This window comes from Toxorhynchites rutilus, chromosome 2, assembly GCF_029784135.1.
Source record: "Toxorhynchites rutilus septentrionalis strain SRP chromosome 2, ASM2978413v1, whole genome shotgun sequence".
In the NCBI taxonomy this organism is placed as follows: Eukaryota; Metazoa; Arthropoda; class Insecta; order Diptera; family Culicidae; genus Toxorhynchites; species Toxorhynchites rutilus.
Genome location: NC_073745.1, coordinates 142082122 through 142100045, shown reverse-complemented (window position 1 = coordinate 142100045; position 17924 = coordinate 142082122). Strand labels below are relative to the sequence as shown.

At 46.4% G+C, this 17924-nt stretch overlaps 1 protein-coding gene across 2 annotated transcripts in view; it reads right to left on the bottom strand.

The window, feature by feature from the left end:
- Positions 1-45: 45 nt before the first annotated feature.
- Positions 46-17924, bottom strand: part of LOC129771791 (telomere-associated protein RIF1) — a 29368-nt gene continuing 11489 nt past the window's right edge. Inside the window, exons 1-5 of one of the 2 annotated variants that reach the window (XM_055775824.1) lie at positions 15899-16027; positions 14852-15708; positions 14443-14785; positions 14208-14383; positions 46-4600 (exon numbers count right to left, since the gene is read on the bottom strand). In XM_055775824.1, coding sequence (XP_055631799.1) covers positions 448-4600; positions 14208-14383; positions 14443-14785; positions 14852-15708; positions 15899-15955 — 5586 coding nt within the window. In that variant the 5' untranslated portion in view covers positions 15956-16027 and the 3' untranslated portion in view covers positions 46-447. Of the gene's footprint in view, positions 4601-14207; positions 14384-14442; positions 14786-14851; positions 15709-15898; positions 16028-17924 lie in introns of those variants that run through there. The other variant, XM_055775825.1, reaches the window with a different exon arrangement.

Here is a 17924-nt window from a genome sequence, read left to right as displayed (position 1 = left end):
TCAAGTTACTCTCGCCTTGTCATCATTATGGAATCAAAGCTCAAATAATTATTCAAAATATTTTATTCATTAAACATGGTCGTCACGAATGTGCATAAAAATAGATCAGCATCTAATTTGTACCTCTTGTTGCTTTGAACGAGAAAATGCTGAATGAAAGAAAACCTTCAAGCACCTCGAGAAGGCAATACTCTGGTTTTATGTTTTTATATGTGTAACTCCAGTTAGCTCAATCGTAGCTTGCAACTCGTATTCTACTTAAATGGACGCGTTACTACTAACGGTTATCACGCTGCATTGAAACACAACAAAAAGTAGTATGGTACAGCTTCATTTACATTAAAAACTTCTCAAACAATCCTTCATTTGTAAAAAAAATACTTTAAAAAAATATGAAACTTCGGAAATCTCTCTTCAATTTGAAATGCGCACATCGAAACTGCAAAATCACGCATTGCTGCTACTGCTGCTGCTGCTTCCGTGGCTTTTCGTCCTGCTACTGTTGAAATAATCTTCCAGAAGGTCCATCATCTCCGCCCGGCTCTTGCCGAGCGTCACGTTTCGCACGAAATGGTCCCTCATACGCAGAAAATCAGCACCGCCATCAGCTTCCTGCATTTGCAGCAAATTGTCGAACATAAGTTGAAGCACTTTCGATCGCTCCTTCTCCTGTTCATTTCGATTGCTATCAGTGATAGCGATAGCAGCAGATGCTGCGGTAGCGGGGAGTTTCCTCAGGTTCTCAAAGATGTACTCAGTCATCGTTGTCATCGACAGCCGCTGGCAGACCATCGCGGAGGAGTTCTCCTGCACGGCGTGATCCAGAAACTCGGCCGAGTGTCGTTCGGACAGTTCATCCAAAACGGTGTACCGCGTTTTGCTGTCCTTGGTCATGAGTGTTGAAAGTTCGCGGGTCAGCGAGCGGACGGATTTGTTCTGCTCGAGAGTCTTACCGGCTGTCGTGTAGCGCTCCAGGATGGTATCGAGCGGATACTTCGAGATAACGTGCGATAGTAGGTCATCCTCGGTTTGGAAGCGTATGGTGGTGTCGGGTTTCTCGATTGAGGCGACTGCCGAAGCCGGCGAGGATGCTTTCTTGGGTGCAGGTTCTTCGGTAGCCTCTTGTTTGGGGGACACCTTCCGTGGGGATGTTCGTTTGAGGAGGAGGGTGGTTGGCTCGATTTGCTCTTGCGGGAGAGGGACAATCGTCTCAATAAGAGGTACGCTGTTTTGAGGATCTATTTCCACATCATCCAAAGGTTTGGCAGTGTCTTTCATTTCGATGTCCGACTCCTCCTCTGGCGCAGCATCGGTTGTAACATGGAGAGCACTCATATTTTCCGTCGTGTTGATGTTGATTAGTTCTTCGTCCAACGATTCCGGTGAGGATGAGATTTCGTCTTCCTCGTCTTTGCCTGCTTCGCCTGGAACTGCGGGAGCTTTTGTGAACTTTGCCAACTCGGACAGACTGTCCACTTTGCTTTTTCTTCGCAGTAGAAATTTGGCCTTGTCGGAGGGTGACATACTGATCAGCTGGAGGCAACGATTGATCGAAGGCGAGCGGCATTCCTCTTCCTGGCGGATGTATTCCTTGGTGATGGAAACGGGTGGATCGTGGAAGCTAACCCGCTTCCGTTTCATAGCCGGGGAATCACAATCGTCTCCACTGTCTTCGTGGTTCAACTTGCGTTTGAGTATGCTAACGGCGGGGGAGGCTTGCGGAGAAGGTAGCACTTTGGAAAACGTCAAGTATTCTTTTTCCAAGGGTTTTGGCTGCTCCGGTGATTGTGATGTGGCCGCGGCCGTAGTGGCTAGCTTTCGAAGCATGTGACTTCTATCGTTTGGTGCGGGAGTGGCTTGTTTAGGCGTTGAAGCGTTCTGCGGTGAAGGACCAGAGGAGGACGGTGGCTTCGGCGATGCTTCGTTTTGCTGGTTTCGAATCAGGTTGATGAATTGAGCGCCACGTCCTCTGAGCTCTATTTTGTTGGTGCTAGGGCTTCTGGGGGTCATTTGCGGCGTACGCGATTTTAGGTTGGCAACGGCCGTCGGCAGCATTGGAGGCGAGTTACGCGTTCGGCGGGCAATAGGCGACGGTGCGACGGACGATTTCTCGCGCTCCATAGTACGGGTTGGGAGCGGTAGTTTGTCCCCACTTCCGGAGGTGACGACATCTTTTATTTCCGCATCCGTTGAGGGCGTGGAGGGAACTGCCTTTTGTTCCGAGATTGGGGAGATGTTGATGGTACTATTCAACAAGTCTTCATCGCGTTCTTGTTGGTTGGTTCCCTCCGGAGATGACGCGAAGCTTCGATCGTGACTTTTACCGTAGGGCTCGAGCTGATCGTCGAGATTACGCACTGGAGATAGGTTCGGAGAATTTGGAAGGTTTTGGTCATCGTTCGATTTGGGAGATTCCACCGATTGCTCTGTTTCCATAGGCTCCGGAATAGGACTCGCAGCCTGTTTCGGTTTGCTAGACGCGCTGACAGGCGACATGGGCTTTGATTTTTCTTCATGAGTAATTGGGGTTTCAGTGATAACCTCTGTATTGGGTTCCGTATCGGGTAGCTCCGGTTTCGGAATGATGACTTCTATCGAAACATTCTTTTGCTGTGCCGCAGCCGCAACACTTCTGGTGTTTTTGCGGGGTGATTCCTTTTTAGGCGTAACTTTCACCGGTGATTGATCGTCAGGCTTAACCAGTTCCTTCTTGATTTCAGCATCGGAAGGAAGTGATTCGCTTGTCACCACCGGTGTCGTATTCTTCTCCCCTTCTTCTCCGTCTTTCGCCTTCCGGAGGGTGAACTTCCTCGCCAGCATCGATTGGGAGTTAGCTTGTGAGGATTCGACTATTTCATCCACCGATTCGTTGACAGCTTTATCTTTGATGGGAGAATTGGCACTAGGCGCTTCGGCTGCTGCAGCCGGTTCATTGTCCACCACATTGTCAAAGTTCAGTGATTTTCTGGGCGACGAACTCTTAGGTTTCTCTTCGCGTTTCTTCTTTAGAGGAGAAGATTCGGCTACTTCGGCTTTCTCGAGCCCACCTTTCTCAATTATTTTCCTCGATGTGGTTCGTGTCGTTTTCGCGCTAACCGAGTTGGTTGTTTGTTTGGCATTGACACTTTTTCTTTTCCCGGGCCCGATTGGTTCCACACTTTCAGACCTTCTTGTTCGAGCCAATCTGGCTGCTTGCAATTTCTTACCCTCAATCGTGTCAATTCTGAGCTGATCCAACTCTCGGGCAGTCCTGGACCTTTTCTCTCCCGTTTTTTTAGCATTGCTCACAACCTTTGCGTTCGCATTTGCTTCCTCGTCTTTCTCGTTATTTTGAACATTTCCATTGTTATTTTCCTTATCCAGCTTTACAGTCTCTGTGGCGGCTGTCGTTTCCGGTTCCGCTGGGACAGATGCTTCCGCAACCCCATTGATGACCGAGATTGAAGCTTCGCTGGGACACACGACAATCGTAGAATGATCATTTTGTGAATCAGCTGGGATAACAATCTTGTTTGGAGTCCATGGCTTAATCACATAACTATCCTGCGATTGACTCATATCGTTGTAAAGCGCCGGAATATCGTCCCTCTTTTCGCGCATTTTGTCCCGCTGATGCTCCGTAAGTTTGTCCGGTGTGAATGACCACACCTTCTCGATCACCACAAACTCCCCTTCTTTTTTGTTGGCCTTCGCCTTCGATGAATCTTTCCCCTCGCAAATATCCATCACATTTTTCAGCTCCGATGTTTTCCACTGCTTCTGCATTCTAGTGGGCAGCTCTAGCAGCTTACTTATCAGCAACTTGCAGTTCCATTTAACTTCCTTGGGTTGTCTTTTTATCTCCACCATAAAATCAGCACTCACAAAACGATCAACTAGCGTTTTGAGTGTTCCCTTCACAGCCTCTAACAGCTTGCCGTTTTCCGCGTTCACCAATTCGTTGATCACGTTCCGAATGGGCATAATCACCGCCAGCAAACCCCGTATCGTGATCCGTCGGATCATCTTCTGAAATATTTCCACGCAAATTGTAATCTCCGTCAAACTGTTGTTGAAGACAAGCGCCTTCCGAACCAAATCTCTGAACAGATCCAGTGTTTTGAGTGGAGGTTGTTCGATTTCAAAGTCGTCCGGAATCAGTTCCAAAACAAGACGGAAAAAATCCACGATCACGCTGAGATTCGCGCTGTATTTCGCCACCGTCATCGCTTTAATGATCTCACTGAAGGCACACCCGTGGTGGCACGATTTCTGACCGGAAACGATCGCACCGTAAGCATTGCTCCACTCATCTCGAATGTCTTCGACCCTCAGGTAACGATCGTACTCAAGGGGGTAGAGCAGAAAAGTGAGCGCAACAGAGTGGTACTGCTCGAACTGCTCCCTCTGGGCGCCGATTTGTTCCTTCAAGTGGATGGCCATAGTGTGGTAGATGTGGGTAATGAGTTGCCGATAGGTGGAACCCTTGGGACCGGTCAGTAGCGAAGGTTCCAGGTCCGATAGGTATTGGGTGGTTTTCTGGAGCATGTCCCAGTAGCCGCCCCGCGTGGTTGCGTAGCGCCGCAAATCGAAAACGTTCGAAAGGATTTTGTGCGAGGTGCTAGAAATGGAAAAAAGTGGTTGAAATGTATTAGTTCATAACCATCAACTTCAAATCGGTAAACATGATATAAGATCTCACAAGACACATTGTGACTAAAAATAATATGCGAATATCGTATTCATCCGTTGGGAGAGTCTAGAAACATAGTTTTTAAAACTTTCTTCAATGGCGCTAGCGTTCCTAGAGGAACTTCGCCATCTCAACATATTATTATTTGCGTCATTTTCATGAGTACTTAGTTGAGATTTTTTATGCCAAAAAAGACGCCTCAGCGACAAGCTCTGGAATACACGTGACCACTCGTGACGGAGGGATTTTTTTTCACGAAAAATTCCCTCGGCCAGAACGGGAACCGAAACCGAACCCACAGCATAATAGAATGATAGCGTAGATGCTCCGCATTGATGGATTTTTAATTTTTTTACACAGATAGAAAAGCTCTTCCGAGTTTTTAATTGTACGATTTTCTCTTGCTCTCCTCTTTTATGTAACAATTCAGCTCTAGAATCTGTTAAAGTCGATGAATAATAGGTTCTAGGGACTCTGTACCCACGGCATTTCCGGAGGATTTGTCGCAAGGTGAAGATTTGATCAGTAGTAAACCGATCTTCGATGATTCCGGCTTGATATCTTTCCACGAATCAGTTCGTTAGTGGCAATAACGCTGGCATTTTGAAAAATTGACAAATTTTACAATTGTTTCTTCACGCGATGATTTTATTGAATAGAAACTTGACCTTCTGCAGATGTTGAATTCGTACAGATGGTGGCTCTGACCTTCAACGGGAATGGCGGATCCTTCGATTGAAAGAGGCTGCGATGATGATAGCTCAGCAATCGGGATAATCTGGTATTTTGGCCTCGACCCTTTGGATGTGGCTTGTTTGAAAAATTAGGAAAACTTCTCAACACAACTGGATTTATTCGTGATGCTACACGTCCAAAAGTTGGATTCTGAATGATGTTTAGTATGGAAAAAGTTTGCTTTCGTGTGTGTTACGCTGTACGCCGGGATATGTTACTGTTTTTAGTGGTGTAAAGCACCACACATTGCATTTTTGACGGGGAGGGTGCGACATGGAATAAGGATAGGGATGGAGAACAAAATCTGTGATGGGACGCTTGCTCATCATTCGCGCTGTCCGTCACGAACAACAGATCCCTACGCAAAGTGTAATAAGTACTGTGTATGTATTAACAAGACTAATTTGTCGATCACCTCTAGCTCGTGGTATTTAGCACATATTTAGGCTTAGACGCTGGCCGTGGAGTTGCCGGCCTAGAATAGCACTTCGGGTCTTGGTCCCTGTCCCTGTCGAATGAGGCGACTAATCGGGTGACAACGCGAGTAAGGGCGCGGTAAAGCCTATTGGAGATTGCACGGGGGAAATACCGTGTACAGGAGCCACGAAAGGAGTGCCAAGCACATCAGGATTGACGCCAGTAAGATCCTGATTACGACATACTGGTTACGACATAGAAAACGGACACGATACGGAAACGATTTCAACACGACGCTAAAGGCTGACAGTCGTACTATCCTGTTCCCTGAGTAAGGAAGGGTGACACCGTCCTGAAATGGCGTTTGGGCTAATAGTGCGGTTGCCCCCGTCCCGGTAATAACTTGGCAAGTCTTCGGGTACGTTCGATGCTCGTCTAGGCCCAGGCACTAGGTACTAGGCGTCAGATGTCACATTCCTGACTTGCGCTGATCTGGCTCTGAACACGGTCCCCATGAAGGACCGTGTCAACCCCTGCATGGCCTCACTGCTTGCATAGATAACCATGGGATCACTGGTAGCGACTATGTACAACGAGCGGAGATAGCGGCCCGAAGTTGGGACCCAGAAAAATATGAATAGTTGCAATAACACACCAACAAACGATGGAGAGGAGAATGTGTTCGCGAGAAGCGGACGAATGCTGAGGTCACCTGTCACTCGAGTAGCCACAACGAGTACAAGCAACACAAAACCACAAGAAGTGTTTGCTGCCCAAGCATTCCAAGGAGATCTTGGCTCCGTACAGAGCCAGTTGTTTACGCTGACCTCAAGCGCATCCCAAGAAGGGCAACTTGGGAGGCTCAGCATCACGGACGTTAGGAAAAAGGTCAACGAACTTTACGAGTTCGTAAAGGACAAAAACAATGTCCACTTAAAAATAAAACATCTGGTGACGAGCATCAGATCGGTCGTCATGGTTGCTGAACGCGAGCATAAGGAGCTGCAGATGAGAGCAGAGGGTGCTGAAAAGGCTCTGCTCGAGGCGAATGAGAAACCCGTCGAGATACTTGAGACGCCGAAGGGTCCTCTGAACACACGATCGGACAAGAGAAGGAGGGACACCCCAGGAGAAGAAGAAGAGCTGAAAAAGGCCAAGAACGATCTGAGTAACGCGAAAGGAGGTGAAAGCAGTGAATGGCGTACTGTCGATAACCAGGCAGAAAAACGCAAAAAACAGAAGGAGAAGAAGAAAAAAGTTGAGCAGGAAAAGAAGAAACTCGGACCTCGAGTGGAGCGAATCAAGGGCGATGCTTTGATCGTTGAAGTGTCAGCAGGAGTATCGTATGCAGCTATCCTTCGGAAAGTGAGAGACGATCCGGAGTTGCAGACACTGGGCGAGAACGTCGTGAAAACTAGGCGCACGCAGAAAGGCGAGATGCTCTTCGAGCTTAAAAAAGATCCAGCGGTTAAGAGCTCCGCTTTCAAACAACTCATTGAGAAGTCACTAGGGGAGGAGGCGAAGGTGAGAGCTCTCTCTCAGGAATCAACCATCGAGTGCCGGTATCTGGACGAGATCACGACTGTTGAGGAATTGAGAACTGCGTTACAGTCACAATGTGACCTTGGCGATGTGCCAATGACAATCCGACTGAGAAAGGCATACGGTGGGACACAAACGGCCTCGATACGGCTCTCGAAACAAGCTGCGAATAAACTGGTGGAGAAGGGTAAAATAAAAGTGGGGTGGTCCGTGTGCCCGATGAAAGCTCCCCCTCGTATGGCCAAGCAAATGGAGAGATGCTTTCAATGCATGGGCTTCGGTCACCAGGCGAAAAACTGCGGTGGTCCTGACAGATCGAAATTGTGCAGGAAGTGCGGGACGGAAGGTCACGTTGCTAGAGACTGCACCAAGCAACCGAGGTGCATGTTGTGCAAGGAGGAGGACGGAAACGACCACGTCACAGGTAGCTTCAAATGTCCGGCGTACAAAAAGGCGATTGCGGGTTCGCAGTAATGGAGGTTACCCAGCTCAACCTCAATCATTGCGACATAGCACAGCAATTGTTGTGGCAGTCAACAACTGAAACTAAATGCGACGTTGCAATGATCGCAGAACCGTACCGAGTTCCTCGCGATAACGGAAAATGGGTGGTGGATAAAGCAGGGATGGCTGCAATACTAGTGATGGGAAGGTACCCCATCCAAGAAGTGGTGGAAAGCTCACAGGAAGGTTTCGTGATCGTCAAAATCAACGGAATCTTCATGTGTAGTTGCTATGCACCCCCAAGATGGTCAGCGGAGCAGTTTCACGAGATGTTGGACGTACTCACGGATAAGGTCAGCGGCCGCAAACCAGTCATCATCGGAGGAGACTTCAACGCCTGGGCTGAGGAGTGGGGAAGCAGATGCACCAACGCCAGGGGGTACAGCCTACTAGAAGCCTTCGCAAAACTAGACGTCACACTTCTGAACGAAGGCACTAGCAGCACCTTTCGAAGGGACGGCCGCGAATCCATCATCGATGTAACTTTCTGCAGTCCATCACTGGCGGCTAATACGAAGTGGAGAGTGTCGGAGGGATACACACACAGCGACCACCAGGCAATCCTGTATAGTGTCGGCCAACGGAATCCCGCAGCGGTACGGAATACAAAAACCTTTGAGCGGAAGTGGAGGACAAAGGTTTTTGACAAGGAGCTTTTCGTCGAAGCACTACGCATAGACAGCAGAACTCTTAATCTGAGCGCCGACGGGCTAACAGGAACATTGGTGAGGGCATGCGATACAGCGATGCCGAGAAGACTGAACCCGACGAATGAACGACGTCCAGCCTACTGGTGGAACGAGACACTCAGCATCCTCCGCGCTAACTGTCTACGAGCCAGAAGAAGAGTCCAGAGGGCACGAACCGATGTAGAGAGAGAGGAGCACCGCGCGTCTTTCCGAGCGACCAGAGCCGCCTTGAAACGAGAGATACGTAGGAGCAAATCGAACTGCTATAGGGAGCTGTGTCGTGACGTCGACGCAAATCCTTGGGGTGAAGCATATCGAATCGTGATGGCGAAATTCCGTAGTTCAACGACTCCCATGGAATTATGTCCGGAAAAACTCGAGGTCATTGTGAATGGACTCTTTCCGCAGCACGACCCACCGACGTGGCCACCCACACTGTACGGTGAGGACGAAGCAGAGAACGCACAAGTCACCAACGAAGAACTCATCGCGGTGGCAAAAGGTCTAAAGTTGAAAAAAGCACCCGGCCCCGACGGAATCCCCAATGTGGCCCTGAAATCGGCGATCCTTGCTTTCCCCGACATGTTCAGGGTGGTGCTGCAGAAATGCCTGGATGACGGTCTCTTCCCTGCGGAATGGAAGATACAAAAGTTGGTGCTGCTCCCGAAACCAGGAAAGCCACCTGGAGATCCAGCGTCGTATAGGCCTATTTGTTTGTTGGATACTTTGGGAAAGCTCTTGGAAAGGGTTATTCTCAACAGACTGGTGAAATGCACGGAGGATGACCACGGATTGTCGAAAATGCAGTTCGGGTTCCGGAAAGGAAAGTCGACAGTGGACGCTATTCGGACAGTTATCGAGAAAGCTCAGGTCTCGCTTAAACAAAAACGAAGAGGCGACCGTTACTGCGCGGTGATTTTGATTGACGTGAAGAACGCCTTCAATAGTGCCAGCTGGGAGGCCATCGCCGAGGCGCTACACAGATTGAAGGTCCCTAGCTACCTGTACAGGATACTGAGGAGTTATTTCCAGAATCGGATCCTGGTATACAACACAGACAGGGGACAGATAGTGAAGAATATCTCGGCGGGAGTTCCACAAGGCTCCATCCTAGGTCCTACGCTTTGGAACACGATGTACGACGGTGTTCTAAGGCTGAAGCTACCCAGAGGTGTGGAGATCGTGGGCTTCGCGGACGACATCGTAACAACGGTAATCGGCGAGACGCTTCAGGAGGTGGAAATGTTGGCGACTGAGGCTGTAGACATGATCGGTAGTTGGATGGACAGCGTAAAGCTCCAGATGGCACATCACAAAACCGAGGTGCTGTTAGTGAGCAATTGTAAGGCAGTGCTGCGGGCAGAGGTATCGGTCGGAGGACATACCATCGTTTCGAAGCGGGCGGTGAAGTACCTCGGAGTCATGATCGACGACCGGCTGAACTTCAACCAGCACGTCGACTATGCATGTGGGAAGGCGTCAAAGGCCATCAACGTGGTGGCGAGGATCATGCCAAATAGCTTTGGCCCAAGCAGCAGCAAGAGGCGTCTCTTGGCAAGTGTATCTTCGTCGATACTGAGGTATGGTGGCCCTGCCTGGTTGGCGGCTCTGGAAACCCACCGAAATCGGAGGAAGCTGAACAGCACATTCCGACTCATGGCCATGCGAGTCGTAAGTGCTTATAGGACCATTTCGACAGAAGCTGTGTGTGTAATCGCCGGAATGATTCCCATCTGCATCACTCTGGCGGAAGATAGCGAGTGCTACAAGCGACGGGAAAGCAGAGGTATCCGGAAATTGATGAGAGCGGAGTCGTTGGACAAATGGCAGTATGAATGGGATACGGCAGAAAATGGTAGACGTACAGGCTGATACCGGTACTTTCGACCTGGTTGAACAGGAAACACGGTGAAGTTAACTTTTACTTGACGCAGTTTCTGTCTGGGCATGGCTGTTTCAGGCAATATCTACACCGGTTCGGGCACGCAGTTTCACCCCTCTGTCCGGACTGTGGAGATATGGAGGAAACATCGGAGCACGTCGTTTTTGTCTGTCCCAGGTTCATCGAAAGGCGCGAGGGGCTGCCTGCACTTCATGTCGAGAATATTGTGGAGGAGATGTGTCGCGACGAGATGATCTGGAATGCCGTGAGCAGTGCAATCACACAAATCATGTCGGAGCTGCAGCGAAGGTGGAGGGCTGACCAAAGTGCTGACAACGTCCGACGGTGAAAGGTGAACAACGGCGACGGCTGTTGCAAGAGATGGTACCTCACGAGAGTAGCTGTGACGGGGTGCGCGTTGTGTTGGAGGGCACCACCTAATCGGCTCTCCGCTGGGAAGGAAGAGAAATCCTGCGAGGGTGACTGTGACGGGGCGCGCGTCAAGTTGGAGGGCGCTTCCTAATCGGTGCACGTCTCGACAGGTAAACGGATACTGCCGCGGAGAACAGCAAAAGGCCTACCTGACAACGCCTGATCGTGGCCTGGATGGAGGAACACCGCGAACATTTCGAAGGAACGAGCATCAAGGATGAAGCCACGATCAAAATGGTGAATACCCCACGAGAGTAGCTGTGACGGAGTGCGCGTCAGGTTGGAGGGCACTGCCTAATCGGCGCTCCGTTGGGAAGAGAAATCCTGCGAGGGTGACTGTGACGGGGCGCGCGTCAAGTTGGAGGGCGCTTCCTAATCGGTTCACGTCTCGACAGGTGAGAAACCCCGCGAGGGTGGCTGTGACGGGTTGCGCGTCAAGTTGGAGGGCAATTCCTAATCGGTTCACGTCTCGACGGGTAAATTCAAAATGCCTGCGAAGAGGACATCAGCGCAGTGGAATTAATAACGAATGGAAAGAAAAAAATATTGAGAAAAAGGGAAGGACAACGCTAGTTTGCGTTGAAAACTCGAGAAGTGCATGAGCACAGCCGCCCCCTGAAGTAGTCGCCTAGATGTGGTCCCAGGGGGAATAAGGCAACGAGTAGAGGGCTTGGTTTTTGTGGGTGCGATCCCCACTCGACGTCTGGGTTAATCCTTCCCAGGTAAGGCTGGTAGAGCGTTCCTCACCTCTTTAAAAAAAAAAAAAAAAAAAAAAAAAAAAGGCTTAGACGCATTAATCCCATGCCCAATCAGCCCTGTTTCGTGTTTCAGTCGAGTATATAAATCTGCTGCCGTCGCATGTGTTCTTCCGATTATATCCACGCTGTCGATGAAGCAGATAAACTGACTGGACTTGTTGAAAATCGTGCCCCGCATGTTGAAACCCGCTCTCCCCGTGGTACTTTCCAGCGCCACGTTCAAGAGTAGACAGAAGAGTCTATCGCCGTATTGAAGTTCCCCTTCGAGCCTCATATCCTGACTATCAACCGATGCACACATTGTATAACATTAACACTTGTCGTCAAACTATTCGTTTCGTTGTCCCGATGACGGCTTCTGCTGTGCTGCTTATTGTTGCTTTCATGGTGTTCCAGCAATAGGCTCCGATAATATTGATAATGGTCGATAGTATCAGAGAAGTGCTATCCATGGATCAAAACGTGGTTGATTTGTGTTTCCGTTTGCTGGGGTGATCTTCAGGTGCAATGATACTGCAGGCTCTGCTAGGCGAAAGTACTACGTACGACTATGTTCTTGGAGGTTTTTTTTAAGCAGACTAATCTCACTTCTAGACTAGGCGAACCTAGCCAGAATATTCAACTACCCTCGGGCTTCTGAATGCCAAAGGGAGACTGGGCTCTGCGGTATGCACGTATCTGCAAGCTCGTGGTTTTCAGTCTTGACCGAGAAATTGTCGGACAATTGCGCAGGTGCTAAGGATGACCGACTTTTGGATGCCGGTCATTTCTCCATGTTCAGCACCTTTAGCGCTTCTAGAAGTGTTTCCGGGACAACTGCATAACTCGTGAACTAATCAAGCAAATGGAGCCAAATGTGAGGGTTTTTAGATACGAGAAATGTTTTTATGGTGGTATGACACCCCTCCCTCCTCTGGAATGTAAGTAAAAATATTAAAAAAAATATTATTTCAACCAAACATATTCCAACAAAAAAATTGGAAAAACTGTGAAGGAAAATGGGAAAATTCAATTCTCATATGTTCTACAATTACATAGTGACAGCGTTGTTAGTCCATTTGATGTTTGCGCTAACAAAATTGATCTTTGTTCGAGAGTGGAAATGGATTTTAATGTGATAAAACGCACACCTTCATCTTCGTAAATAAAAATGGATCGTCGAATGTGTTAATAAGAGCAAAACTCCAGGAAGGAAATGTCCGATATAGGGCTGTCTTCATTCTATTATATTTTCTGTATCAAACCATCATTCCGTGTAACGGAGAAACATGTTATTTGCAAGTGGTTGAAAAATCTTAAACGAGAATTGTGTCTGAAAATAATCTGATATTATAGTGACGAGTTTTAGTAGAAGTACTAAGAATTTTATAGTAAAAGGTAATTTATTAGAAAATCAATCAATGAACAGTTCTGCTATTAGACCCATTAACGTTCGCTTAGCAATAAAACGTGAATGTTTGTAAATCCTTAGCAAGAAAACGTGTAAATTTTGGGCGGAACGAAGATTGCCGGGTCAGCTAGTGGTCCTACAAGCGCTTACGACTCGCATGGCCATGAGCAGGAATGTGTGATCGCTTTTGGGTGATTGCTACTTCAGGCATCCCAGTAGTGTTCAGTGAAGTTTTGAATCAAGAATTTGACTGTAGGAAAGCATCTTTCTAATGCTATTTAGCGTTACCCTATCGTACTTATACAACGCGAAAAATCGATCATCGATTTATTGGAAAATTCTCCAATCAAATATTATGGACTCATCTCAGCTCATCTCCATACAGTCTTTTTTTTTTATTCCCAACCGTGTTTTTCCTGGTTAAACCCATCCCTCTGTTCATTTTGATCTGTCTATGTAGGAGGAAATCCGTTGATAATCATCCTGATCCAATTATCTTCGACACAAAGTATGGTCGTATCAATTGTTATAGTCGAATCAATTGTACTTTGCAGATAAGTCCTTCTATGAACGAGTCCACAATATTTGATGTGTTCAATGTAATTCTCAATCGAATTCAATGTATCAGTTAGAGATGTATTGCTAACGTTGAACTGGTTTATATGTCTGAAACATATCTTTTCCTGAACGTTATCAATCGTGTATAATTTCCAAAATCCGTCTCTCTTCTTTTCTCTCGCCCAACTACATGTCTGTTTATTAACCTTGAATGCACCTCGTTTTATCAACTCTATTCACTAGCAAAAATGTAAGGAAAAAGAATTTGGTTCCCTAAAACTGGTTCCTGGACTTTGAAATAAGAATATGACTATAACAAAGTCATGTAGAAACGGTTGTCAAGAAGTACATAAACCAACCAAATTCATTTCCATTTTGTTCCTCGTTCAGTTTTAGCACCGTACAAATTTCTAAACCATCTAGATCAGAGAGGCGAAAAATCTCTGGTTACGTCTTCCTTCGGAGGGGAAGTAAAAGAAGTTGGCCCGGCTCATGAGTTGTTGAGTCTGATAGGTAGGAACAGGTGGAGTCGCCTCCCTGTTGTCGGTGATTGGCACTAAAGTGGCGGAAATAGGCCGACGAAAAATAAGCGAAGATAAAAAAAAAAATAGATCAGAGAGTTACTTACTTTTCCGGATAGTCCACTTTTGGGTTAAACACCAATGTCATGAAGACTCGATAGTTGTTCACCAACTGTTCGGGACTATCATGGCCAATAGTGACGGTCAGCAGGTTTGTCTGGGCTACCATCAGAACGGTATCGTAAACCAGCTCTCGCATCGCATCGTCCTTTCGCTGATCACTCTGTAATATTCATAGTTTCGTCAATCTTATTCCGAATTTCATGAAAACTCTAAACTTACCAAACTGATCAGCGCCGCCAAATTTTCCTGAATCCACAAAAGCATCTCAGAACGCGGAATAGCTTTCTCCTGTTCTACCATGCTGAGCAGATTTTTCCACAGACACCTATTCAGCTCCAGATAGTGTTTGTCCTTCATCTGGGAGAACTGAACCGTACACTCGGTGCATGAGTTGATAAGCAACCTCGCCTTCAGGTTGAACAGCTTAGGTGATATGATTGTGTCTCCGTTGGCGGGTATGATAAAATTCTGATCTTCGCGTAGTAATGTCTTCGCGATCTTCTCCGCGGGGCCCAACATGAGAATCAACGCAATGGCCGCCAATTTTTTGACGGAATTGTAACTGTTCAGATAGAAAGAAAACATTTTAGTCGCATACGAATTTATTGTCGAATGTTGTCTAACTCACATTTTACCGGGAGTAGCGAAATCCTGGTAGTTATCATCGAAATAGAAACACAAAGGTGTTTTGAACGATGGCCCGAAGCAGAAATATATGAACGGATCAAACACGTTCTCAATAAATTCATCCAACTGACTCTGCAATTTGGTGATCAAAAACCACCAAATTCCGAACTTTTTTGTCGCTATCGTCTCAGTCTTTGATTTCGAGCTCTTCAGTGGAATGCAAATTAATTTGACGCGCTTCGGGATGTTGATCTGGTCATATTTGGCGAATATCTCAACCAAAAGCTTCCAACAATCGAACGACTGTTCGCGTACGAACATCTCCGTCGATCGAAATCCGTTCTCCACTATCGCCAGAAATACATTGATAATGACGGCACCCTGGCAGATTTCTTTGTCGAGTATACGCACTAGTACCGACCACTTCCGATTCCACTCGGTGTCGTTTCTCCCACGCGCCTGTTCTAACAGTTTCGAATAGACGGTGCTAATTTGGGTTTTCAGCGCTGGCCACACTGGAGAGTCGAGATATAACGTGTTCTCTAGATGAGGAAGAAGCGCTTCGGAAGCCTTCAGCGCCCATTCTTTCGTTAACGCATTTTCCCAATCGAACAACAGGGGCAACACATCGTTTAACCAGAAATTTAACTGATCGTCGTCAATCTTTTGTTTCTCGCTCGCTACTTTCTGATTTTCGCAAGCCACAACCAGAGATTCCAATGTTTTGTCGATTTGTGCGCGGTTACCGGACTGCAGCGCCTTGCGCAGTGTCTCGTACTGCTTACAGCCCGGAAGTGCAGCGGTAGTCATCATCGTCATGGTCGGTTTTCGGCGGGTCCGGAGAACAACGGTGAGACTCTGGAAAACAACAATTACAAATATTTAATCACCAAAAGCTCAACTGCGAAATAAAAATAGAAATTATATAACGGGAATTAAAGGGACACAAAGGTAGTGTAAACAAACAACAAACAGCTGATGGAATTTTTACGCGCTAGCGCGAATCTTGCAAAATCAAAACAAAAATAGCAGCAAATATAACCCCCACCGATGTCGACGTCTTGCTCTTGGCAGGCATCTTTTTCTTCTTCCCATTCGCCAGCATTCGGTTGTTGCTTCACTGTGTGTTCTCACGGCAAAGGAATCTTCTTTTTCCCTTTGTGTCTACCAATCGACTGGGGGGCTTTCAGAGACCAAACGGCGGTTACTCTCGCGTCGGTAGGCAGTGTTGCCGAAATTGTGTGTGCTTGCGGTTTTGTCACAGTACGATATATTTACGATGGCGTTTTTAAATAGTGCATTATTTAAATGCAAGAACGATGTGAATTGTTTGATCAAGAAAAATTCATTATTTTACGCAAACCTAAAGGTTTATTTTGCATAGTTAGAATTATCTGACTTTGGTCAACTGTTTTGTTAAACAGCTTGCTCTCATTTGGAAGACTATTTTATTATGCTTGTTTGTCCCTGCTGGCTAAAAAACTAAGACAATCGAACAATCGATCCATAGGCAGATGAATATAAGGTGGATGTCTAAAACATTCAGCCATGTTCTGCTTATGCAACCAATGCTTATGGCCCGGTGTTATCCTGCTGGCACACAGCTCCTCTTCTATTGTTATTTGAAGCCCGAGTTGTATGCTACATGTTGGATTTGGCCTTATAGGGAAAATGCGATCGGTGAGTAGCACCCAAAAATTCATATTTGTTCTTTTCGTTCCACTAGTTTGCTGCACACGAAAACCAACGACACACAAGTTAATTAGCACACAAAATTGATAAATTCGTAAATAAATTCAAAAATTATAGGAAGTTGTGTTCAAGACACGACCGCATTTTGACGTTGAACTACGCTGTAGTTTAATGCAAGTCGCTTGTTTATAACTGCGGATATTATTTTGTAATGCTACGAAAGTTTTCAAATAATCATTCTACCAGCAGAATCATTTGACGATAAAAGTTTGATGATTCATTCTTGTGCTCACAGAGCAATACATGCTCGAGATAAACGCAGCTGTCATCCTTAGTGGAGAAAGTTTTGCTACTGACAAACGAAAACACATCACATACAAAATTCCAGAACATTTACTTTCTTGGTGACTAAATAAGCGAAATAAACTCTATCTGTCAATCTCAACAACCTCGAAAAGAGTAGCACTGCTTCGTTATGATCGAACCCAATTAAATTAATAACTTGGTATTCCCCAAATATTTTTTTGGTGCACAACCTTAACACCTGCTTCACCATAGCGTCAGTTCAATGCATTGATGACAGAAAACAAACAATGGTAACTGCTTTGAAAAATTCTGAATATTTGCCTCGGCAGAGATTCATTACTAATACCATAGCGTAAATATTTCCCTCCTCCAATTTCTCCTCCTTGTTTATATTTATCATTACGACTGCATTATTTGCAACACCAAGCAATCGTCAATCATAGCATAAAAAAATAGGCGATGGTTGCATCGTTACAGGGCCAATGCAAACGGGAACAGATACAACTGGGCCTTCAGCGTCGCGAAGATGCACTATTTTTACGTACGGGTTATGAACCTTAATGCAGTGGCTTCAGTGCATGATGCAATGATTGCCATGCAAGAGACATCAGCGAGTGAGTAATTTGATCGCGTCCACAGCTCAATCCGAAACGAAGACATATGATGACGCAAAACAAGGAAGAACAAGCGATTTTCATTGCTTTAAATACATAACGAGGCTGAAAGTTTGCCTTCCTTCCTTGCTTGAGACTTTAAACTTCTTCAGTTCATTCGTCTCTAACCTTCAAAAAGGTCCTTGGAAAACTTTACTTTATCCATCATATTACTCCTCCACCCCCATAGCCTTGAGAAAGGCATTCGATCCTTCGCCGTTCAGCTCGCCCAGCAACCAAGCGTTCATTCGATTTCCTCACTAGAGACGTCGGGCAATCGTTCGATTAAATAAAAAAAATCTAATATCTGAAGTTATAATCGATTAATTTTGTACCGAATAATTTGAAATCAAAATATGAATACATCGAATAAATGTCACTGTAATCGCGATTAATGAATCTTTCTCAAGGTCAATACATTTT